The sequence below is a fragment of the Salmo salar genome, chromosome 03, assembly GCF_965601325.2.
Source record: "Salmo salar chromosome 03, fSalSal1, whole genome shotgun sequence".
In the NCBI taxonomy this organism is placed as follows: Eukaryota; Metazoa; Chordata; class Actinopteri; order Salmoniformes; family Salmonidae; genus Salmo; species Salmo salar.
In genome coordinates, this window is record NC_138293.1 from 14,403,766 (window position 1) to 14,414,447 (window position 10,682).

At 45.5% G+C, this 10,682-nt stretch overlaps 1 protein-coding gene across 1 annotated transcript; it reads left to right on the forward strand.

The window, feature by feature from the left end:
- The first annotated feature begins 3,265 nt into the window (after window positions 1-3,265).
- Window positions 3,266-10,131, forward strand: LOC106596963 (uncharacterized). The gene is made up of 4 exons (XM_045714513.2): window positions 3,266-4,450; window positions 5,392-5,487; window positions 5,700-5,743; window positions 7,472-10,131. The coding sequence occupies exons 2-4, from the start codon at window positions 5,421-5,423 to the stop codon at window positions 7,787-7,789; spliced, it is 429 nt and encodes a 142-aa protein (XP_045570469.2). The 5' UTR covers window positions 3,266-4,450; window positions 5,392-5,420; the 3' UTR covers window positions 7,790-10,131.
- Window positions 10,132-10,682: the final 551 nt, after the last annotated feature.

Here is a 10,682-nt window from a genome sequence, read left to right on the forward strand (position 1 = left end):
AGTGGAGGTGGATGCGTCCGAGGCTGGGGTAGGAGCTGTGCTATCGCAGCGCTCGGGCGTTCCTCCGAAGCTCCGCCCATGTGCATTCTTTTCCAAGAAGCTGAGCCCGGCGGAGTGCAACTATGATGTGGGGGACCGGGAGCTGTTAGCCGTGGTCAGGGCTTTGACGGTGTGGAGACATTAGCTTGAGGGGGCACGTCACCCTTTTCTCATCTGGACCGACCACCGTAACCTGGAGTATATCCGGGCAGCGAGGAGGCTTAACCTCTTACATCTAGACGTTCCGCTAGAGGAACACCACTCCAATATCCAATGATAGGGCGTGGCGCGAAATACAAACTCCTCGAAAATCCCAAAACTTCAATTTTTCAAACATATGACTATTTTACACCATTTTAAAGACAAGACTCTCCTTTATCTAACCACACTGTCCGATTTCAAAAAGGCTTTACAACGAAAGCAAAACATTAGATTATGTCAGGAGAGTACCCAGCCAGAAATAATCAGACACCCATTTCTCAAGCTAGCATATAATGTCACAAAAACCAAAACCACAGCTAAATGCAGCACTAACCTTTGATGATCTTCATCAGATGACACACCTTCAGTTCTGTTATACTCAGACACCATTCAAACAGTTTTAGAAACTTTGGAGTGTTTTCTATCCAAAGCCAATAATTATATGCATATTCTAGTTTCTGGGCAGGAGTAATAACCAGATTAAATCGGGTACATTTTTTATCCGGCCGTGAAAATACTGCCCCCTATCCATAACAAGTTAATGTGAAACTATGCAAGACATACAATAAACTATAAACAAAACAACAAACCGTGACGACAGAGTTAGTGCATGTTGCACACATGCACTAACTCAAAATAAGATCCCACAAACAACAGGTGGGAAAAGGCTGCCTAAATATCATCCCCAATCAGAGACAACGATAGACAGCTGCCTCTGATTGGGAACCATATCAGGCCAACATAGAAATAAGTAACATAGATTTCCCACCCTAGTCACACCCTGACCTAACCAAATAGAGAATAAAAGGGATCGACGACTCACTGCGAGCTCACAGAACAGGGCTCCGGGCAGCCGAGCGGAAATGGAGGAAAACTCGCCTCCCTGCGGACCTGGCATCCTTTCACTCCCTCCTCTCTACATTTTCCTCTTCTGTCTCTGCTGCTAAAGCCACTTTCTACCACTCTAAACTCCAAGCATCTGCCTCTAACCCTAGGAAGCTCTTTGCTACCTTCTCCTCCCTCCTGAATCCTCCTCCCCCTCCCCCCCCCTCCTCCCTCTCTGCGGATGACTTCGTCAACCATTTTGAAAAGAAGGTTGACGACATCCGATCCTCGTTTGCTAAGTCAAACGACACCGCTGGTCCTGCTCACACTGCCCTACCCTGTGCTTTGACCTCTTTCTCCCCTCTCTCTCCAGATGAAATCTCGCGTCTTGTGACGGCCGGCCGCCCAACAACCTGCCCACTTGACCCTATCCCCTCCTCTCTTCTCCAGACCATTTCCGGAGACCTTCTCCCCTACCTCACCTCGCTCATCAACTCATCCTTGACCGCTGGCTACGTCCCTTCCGTCTTCAAGAGAGCGAGAGTTGCACCCCTTCTGAAAAAACCTACACTCGATCCCTCCGATGTCAACAACTACAGACCAGTATCCCTTCTTTCCTTTCTCTCCAAAACTCTTGAACGTGCCGTCCTTGGCCAGCTCTCTTGCTATCTCTCTCAGAATGACCTTCTTGATCCTAATCAGTCAGGTTTCAAGACTGGGCATTCAACTGAGACTGCTCTTCTCTGTGTCACGGAGGCTCCCCGCACTGCTAAAGCTAACTCTCTCTCCTCTGCTCTCATCCTTCTAGACCTATCTGCTGCCTTTGATACTGTGAACCATCAGATCCTCCTCTCCACCCTCTCCGAGCTGGGCATCTCCGGCGCGGCCCACGCCTGGATTGCGTCCTACCTGACAGCTCGCTCCTACCAGGTGGCGTGGCGAGAATCCGTCTCCGCACCATGTGCTCTCACCACTGGTGTCCCCCAGGGCTCTGTTCTAGGCCCTCTCCTATTCTCGCTATACACCAAGTCACTTGGCTCTGTCATATCCTCACATGGTCTCTCATATCATTGCTATGCAGATGACACACAATTAATCTTCTCCTTTCCCCCTTCTGACAACCAGGTGGCGAATCGCATCTCTGCATGTCTGGCAGACATATCAGTGTGGATGACGGATCACCACCTCAAGCTGAACCTCGGCAAGACGGAGCTGCTCTTCCTCCCGGGGAAGGACTGCCCGTTCCATGATCTCGCCATCACGGTTGACAACTCCCTTGTGTCCTCCTCCCAGAGTGCTAAGAGCCTCGGCGTGACCCTGGACAACACCCTGTCGTTCTCCACTAACATCATGGCGGTGACCCGATCCTGTAGGTTCATGCTCTACAACATTCGCAGAGTACGACCCTGCCTCACACAGGAAGCGGCGCAGGTCCTAATCCAGGCACTTGTCATCTCCCGTCTGGATTACTGCAACTCGTTGTTGGCTGGGCTCCCTGCCTGTGCCATTAAACCCCTACAACTCATCCAGAACGCCGCAGCCCGTCTGGTGTTCAACCTTCCCAAGTTCTCTCACGTCACCCCGCTCCTCCGCTCTACCACTGGCTTCCAGTCGAAGCTCGCATCCGCTACAAGACCATGGTGCTTGCCTACGGAGCTGTGAGGGGAACGGCACCTCCGTACCTTCAGGCTCTGATCAGGCCCTACACCCAAACAAGGGCACTGCGTTCATCCACCTCTGGCCTGCTCGCCTCCCTACCTCTGAGGAAGCACAGTTCCCGCTCAGCCCAGTCAAAACTGTTCGCCGCTCTGGCACCCCAATCGTGGAACAAGCTCCCTCACGACGCCAGGACAGCGGAGTCAATCACCACCTTCCGGAGACACCTGAAACCCCACCTCTTTAAGGAATACCTGGGATAGGATAAAGTAATCCTTCTAACCCCCCCTTAAAAGATTTAGATGCACTATTGTAAGTGGTTGTTCCACTGGATATTATAAGGTGAATGCACCAATTTGTAAGTCGCTCTGGATAAGAGCGTCTGCTAAATGACTTAAATGTAAATGTAAATGTAATCTCTAAGGTCAGGGCGTGACAGTTTCATGGTGTGCAAGTCTTTGTCATTGTAGTTTCCAAACCACTCTTGTTCTGTTATGGTATGTATTTATTTGATAATAAATTGGCTGAACTTCTTTCTGAGCGCTAGGCCTACATGTTTGTTTAAAATGACAGATTGGTGCTGTGAGAATCTCATTGCAGTGACTGGCTACAGTATGAAGAATGGTCAGTCTCCATCCACTGTGTTAATGATGAAAAGTATGAAGACAATCAGAAATACTTCTGCAAAGAGAAGACAATTTAAATGTCTAGGTGATGTGAAAGTGACAACAACCAAAAGCCAGAACGGGAGGTTCTCACTGTTCCACAACAAGACAGACAGAGTTTTCACCATGACCATCACCAGACTAACCCAAGAGGACGCTGGGAGATATCTATGTGGAGTACAGAACAACCACACATTTGATACCATGTCAGCAGTCAGGCTATGACTGCGTGTACAAAACGTTAGGAGCACTTTTCTAATAATGAGTTGCACCCCCTTATGCCCTCAGAACAGCCTCAATTTGTCAGAGCATGGACTTTCCAAGGTTTCGAAAGCATTCCACAGGGATGCTGGCCCATGTTGACTCCAATGCTTCCAACAGTTGTGTCAAGTTGGTTGGTAGTGGATCTCTACTCCGAATATCTTGTTCCATCTCATCCCACAGATAATCAATTAGATTGAGATCTGGTGACTGGGCAGGCCACTGCAGTGAGCTGAATTCACTGTTGTGTTCGTGGTCCAGACATCACTAGAGCACACAGATCATATTATCACCATTCAGATAAGTGAAGAGCATATTACTTCCTGGTACACATTATGATGCTGTGTTATTATTTAGTTATTATTAAGGCACATTTCATTCTATCACATAAACATATTTGTGTATTGTACATAGATGGATCTGGCGTCAAATCTGACTTTGGAATCAGATCCCCCCTCTTAGTGGTGTAGTGTAAAGACATGGTGCTCCGACAACACATCTCTGTGTAATAACTACTTTAATACCAGTAGACAACATTTTGTTGTGTTAGCCCAGTGAAAAATGTCCACACATTGTCACAACAACTGTGTTTTGTGGTCCTTTGTTTTTAGCGACACCAACAATAACCACCACAAGAAAACCTGCTACAACAACAACAGCATCAAACCGAGGTTTACCAACGCTGTCATCCTTAACCACCTCCATCTCACCATCATCATCCATCTCATCATCATCATCCATCTCACCACCATCATCCATCTCACCACCATCATCCATCTCATCATCAACACAAAATGGATTTGGTAAATAAACTTTATGACTGCTTTTAAACAGGCATCTAAACACAGCCAAAAAATCTGACCACTCAGATCAGCCCCGAAAAAGATAGGATGTGAAAAGATCTGATATCCTTGGTCAAAAGACCAATTAGTGGAAAAAACTGTGTCAATGCAGCCTATGAGCCTTTTTACGCTGCACTAGTTTAAAACCAGTTTCTCAACACATCATTTTGTAATGTAAAGAGACTGATCTGGCGTCAAATCTGACTTTAGGTAATGTGTGACACTTCTATACCAGATTCCTCCTTCTGAGTGGTAGTGAAAAGACAATGTCTCTCCGATTCCACATGCCCCTGCAATAATTACTTTAATACCAGTAGACTGTCACGCCCTGACCGTAGAGATCCTTATTATTCTCTATGTTTGGTTAGGTCAGGGTGTGACTCGGGTGGGGAGGTCTATGTTTTCTGTTTCTTTGTTTTTGGGCCAGTGTGGTTCCCAATCAGAGGCAGCTGTCTATCGTTGTCTCTGATTGGGAATCATACTTAGGCAGCCTGTTTTCCACCTGTGTTTGTGGGAGGTTATTTTCTGTTTAGCATTCTGAGCCTGACAGAACTGTGCGCTTTCGTTTTTTCACCGTTTGTTATTTTGTTTGAGTGCTTCTTGTAATAAAGTATCATGAACACTTACAACGCTGCGCCTTGGTCCACTTCTCCCTCTTATGACGAGCGTTACATAGACAGCATTTTTGTTGTGTGAGGCTGCGTTTACACATTGTTGGCCACCACATCCAAGGCTAATGTCAGAACAGGAAGTAAACAGAAAAGTTACACATCTGATGAGGAAGAGAGGCAGATCTTACTTCACATATTAGTGTAAAAGGCCCTATGTAAGTTGAACAGAAGTGCTGATTGTAAAGTATGTGTTCTAATGGTACTGTTTGTGTCTGTGTTCTGATACATCAGTGGTCATCATAGTATCTGGGATTCTGGTCATGCTGCTATTGGTGCTTGTGGTCAGCCTGCTCATAGTCTATAGATGGAAACTCAACAAGGAAACAGGTGGGTAACAATCTCTCACACAGGCAAGGGGAAGTTACTCAAACCCCGTCTTCAATTCCAAGAAACCATTTGCATGTACAATCATCCTTTGGCCCTGGTTGAGAAATAGAGGTCTCATTGAGAACAGGGCTCTGAAAACCACCTGAACAGACTGCTGCGGCACAATAGTGACACGTGTGAAGTGTATGACACTCTGTGTGTGTGTTCCACAGCTGACTCCTCAGCACCCAGGGTGAACACTGGGATCAACATAGAGGTCAGTGTGTGTGCGTGCAAAGCCTGCCTGCATGCATCATTGCATGTCTGTGTGATGTGTATATATATATCTATATAAAGAGAGAGAGTTATAGATATATATATATATACTGCTCAAAAAAATAAAGGGAACACTTAAACAACACATCCTAGATCTGAATGAAAGAAATAATCTTATTAAATACTTTTTTCTTTACATAGTTGAATGTGCTGACAACAAAATCACACAAAAATAATCAATGGAAATCCAATTTATCAACCCATGGAAGGCTGGATTTGGGGTCCAACTATGATGTAATGTCCTTAAAACAAGTCAAAATGAGGCTCAGTAGTGTGTGTGGCCTCCACGTGCCTGTATGACCTCCCTACAACGCCTGGGCATGCTCCTGATGAGGTGGCGGATGGTCTCCTGAGGGATCTCTTCCCAGACCTGGACTAAAGCATCCGCCAACTCCTGGACAGTCTGTGGTGCAACGTGGCGTTGGTGGATGGAGCGAGACATGATGTCCCGGATGTGCTCAATTGGATTCAGGTCTGGGGAACGGGCGGGCCAGTCCATAGCATCAATGCCTTCCTCTTGCAGGAACTGCTGACACACTCCAGCCACGAGGTCTAGCATTGTCTTGCATTAGGAGGAACCCAGGGCCAACCGCACTAGCATATGGTCTCACAAGGGGTCTGAGGATCTCATCTCGGTACCTAATGGCAGTCAGGCTACCTCTGGCGAGCACATGGAGGGCTGTGCGGCCCCCCAAAGAAATGCCACCCCACACCATGACTGACCCACCGCCAAACCGGTCATGCTGGAGGATGTTGCAGGCAGCAGAATGTTCTCCACGGCGTCTCCAGACTCTGTCACGTCTGTCACGTGCTCAGTGTGAACCTGATTTCATCTGTGAAGAGCACAGGGCGCCAGTGGCGAATTTGCCAATCTTGGTGTTCTCTGGCAAATGCCAAACGTCCTGCACGGTGTTGGGCTGTAAGCACAACCCCCACCTGTGGACGTTGGGCCCTCATACCACCCTCATGGAGTCTGTTTCTGACCGTTTGAGCAGACACATGCACATTTGTGGCCTGCTGGAGGTCATTTTGCAGGGCTCTGGCAGTGCTTCTCCTGCTCCTCCTTGCACAAAGGCGGAGGTAGCGGTCCTGCTGCCGGGTTGTTGCCCTCCTACGGCCTCCTCCACGTCTCCTGATGTACTGGCCTGTCTCCTGGTAGCGCCTCCACACTACGCTGACAGACACAGCAAACCTTCTTGCCACAGCTCGCATTGATGTGCCATCCTGGATGAGCTGCACTACCTGAGCCACCTGTGGTGGTTGTAGACTCCGTCTCATGCTACCACTAGAGTGAAAGCACCGCCAGCATTCAAAAGTGACCAAAACATCAGCCAGGAAGCATAGGAACTGAGAAGTGGTCTGTGGTCCACACCTGCAGAACCACTCCTTTATTGGGGGTGTCTTGCTAATTGCCTATAATTTCCACCTGTTGTCTATTCCATTTGCACAACAGCATGTACAATTTATTGTCAATCAGTGTTGCTTCCTAAGTGGACAGTTTGATTTCACAGAAGTGTGATTGACTTTTAGTTACATTGTGTTTAAGTGTTCCCTTTATTTTTTTGAGCAGTGTATATACATATAGAGAGAGAGAGAAAGCATGTTCTAATCTATGTTCTTCCGTCTCTCATCATGTCCTCATGTCCCTCCTCCTTTTCCTCCTCTCCAGGGTTGTCATGGTGATGGTGACAATAAGGAGGTAAAGGACCACACCAGCTCAGGTAGTGAGACCACCACCATCTACTCCACCGCCAACTTACCCACAAGCCCCTCTGACTGTCTCAACTACGCCAGCGTCAACTTCCACAAGAACCCCAGCTGCCCCAATGAAGCCACTGCCGCCATCGCTAAAGAGGGCACCTCTTCTGGTGACTATGCCACTGTCAACGTCAGTCAAAAGCCTGCCTACTCTACTGTCAATCATCCACACAGCTCCTCTGAGGCTCCTCCCATCTACTCCACATTGAGCATAACCAGAGACACCTGAGTCACTGACAACCAATCACAAGGGACATACACTCACTGGCAACCAATCACAAGAAACATGTCATGAACTACTTTTACCACTAACAGCCTCTTGAGCACTGAGCTCTGTTTTTAGCAGACAGCTGCATAATGTGCTTCATGTCCTCACAATCAGATGTTACCCTGACTTCTCTCTTCCATCAGATGTGTTTCCCTGACTTCTCTCTTTCCATCAGATGTGTTACCCTGACTTCTCTCTTCCATCAGATGTGTTTCCCTGACTTCTCTCTTCCATCAGATGTGTTACCCTGACTTCTCTCTTCCATCAGATGTGTTACCCTGACTTCTCTCTTCCATCAGATGTGTTACCCTGACTTCTCTCTTCCATCAGATGTGTTTCCCTGACTTCTCTCTTCCATCAGATGTGTTAACCTGACTTCTCTCTTCCATCAGATGTGTTTCCCTGACTTCTCTCTTCCATCAGATGTGTTTCCCTGACTTCTCTCTTCAACTTGTCTTAATGTCAGTAAATTTTTTGTTCATATCTGCAGATAAATATTGGCTCACTATTTGGCAAGCATTGAAAAAGGTATCACACGTTTTTGACCAAGGCATTGTAACAGTCTATTAATGTTTTTTTTACAAATGTATAATTGATTAAATAACCATGAATGATGTATTTAGAAAGTCCTTATAAAGGGTGCCTTCAAAAACACCCCCTTTTAGCTTGGCCTTTAACCAGTGATTGTTTTAGACATCCTCTGTGTTTTATGTTATTTTATTCATCCTTTTTACTGCTTCCTGTTTGCTTCTACTTTTTTAATGTGATTGTTTTATTGTGTTGCGATTGTAAATGCAATTTAAATTAAAGGATAAGTGCAGATAACTTCCTTTTTTATGATATTACCACACTATGAGGTGGAAATAACACTAGGAAATTGTGAAAATTATGATAATTACCTTTTTGTGTGAGAGCTGTTTTAAAAGAATGCCTGGAATTTCAGCCTGTTCATGATCCCACAATCTCATCTGATTATAAGGGAGTAATGACTGTTCATCTGGGTAAGTGGGTGGGCTCTAGGCCATTCTATCAGCCAATCAGGGCTGTGTTTGTTTCCTAACACCCACACGATCAACGGCCAAAAGAGGCTCAGGGAAATACATTATAAAAAATATACTTTTTACGTAATTTCATCAAATAAACACACACAGTGATTTATTAGAAGTACAGTGATTATAAAAAAATAAACATTGAAATAACTGCTTGGGGGCCTTAAGTTTGACTTTATATTTTCACATACAGTATGTTACAGTTGGTACAAAACAGAGCAGCACGTATTGCACTTAGATGTACACAGAGGGCAAATGTCAACGACATGTATGTCAATCTCTCCTGACTCAAAGTTGAGGAGAGATTGACTGCATCACTATTGGTCTTTGTGTGAGATGTTGATGTGTTGAAGCTACTGAACTGTCTGTTTAGGCAGTTGGTTCACAGTTCGGACACTCATTGGTACCAGACAAGACATGCAACCAGAGGTCTCTTCACATTCCCCAGGGCCAGAACAGAGGCTGGGAACCACAGTATTAAGTAGAGCCACGACTACATGGAACTCTCTGCCACCCCAGGTAACTCAAGCTAACAGATACAAGACCATCTAATTGCAGGATGGAGACTGTGAAGAGACACAGACATGTTTATGCATTTTGTATTTTATATTATGTATGTGATACGTGGTTAGGATACGACTTTGATATGTGGTTGTCTCGTCTGGCTATCTTAAGATGAATCCACTGGCTGTGGGTCACTGTGGATGGGAGCGTCTGCTGTATGGCTCAATTGTAATGTAAATGTAGTTCTGTATATTATGTACTTTATTTGTTATTTTGTTTCATGTTTGGACCCTATTGTGATTTTTTTCAGTACATATGTGGCAATTATTTATTTCAGAAAACTAGTTCCCTCTATTGCTCTAGGTCATTGGACACCGTTAGACATGCACCTGGTTATTCTTGTAACTGTTATTGCCAACTATGGTTACACCGCTTGGGTTTTTTCCAGAACAGGGGTTCCCCTTTCAGTGGAGTCAGCAGGATGTCATGTACTGGTTAATCCTGTAGAGTGCCAAGGTCTGTTGCTATGAAACTATTTCTGTGACTCTACAGGTTGCATGTCCTAATATGAAGGCAATAAAATAACAGTGGCTAAATGCCAGTGGTGATAAGCCATTAAGAGGAGTTACTATGAGCATGACATAAGAAGGACAAATGTATAAGTATTCTGTGCCAAGGTTGGAAGGCAGTTGTTTTCATGATTCCAGCTCGGCTTTTATTATGAAGTAATAAAAAGTCTATTTGAACTCACATGCTCCGGTATTTGTGAAATTTGATTGACCAAATATTTCCACGACAACCCCAGGAAGAGTAGTTGCAACAGCTAAAGGGGATCCTAATAAATAGTAAATACTACTAAATACATCAATGTGAAAATTAAAATGTTTATTAATGTGCGTTGTCCCTGTCAACTAGATACATAAACACACTGCCTCTCAAAATTATTTTTCATTTGCCTGAGAAAATTACTATGATTGGTGGTCATATGGTGAACTGATAAAACAGTCTCTTCCTGTATGTCTGTAACCCTGGTGCTGGACTCCACCTAGTGATGGTCTATAGTCTTTGCAGTCTTTGACTTCTGTCCAGTGGGACAGAGGGGTAATACTCACCATCAATGTTGCCTCTAAACTGCACCTCGCGCTGGCGAGCAGTACCCCGAGACTGCCATGCAGAAGAAATATCAGCACACGGAGAGAAGCATGAGATTGAACTTTACTCAACTTTCTAGAGCTGTAGTAACCAACCGGTGGATTGCAATCGACTGGTCGATCTCTGAGCATTTCTGTACAACGCCCAAC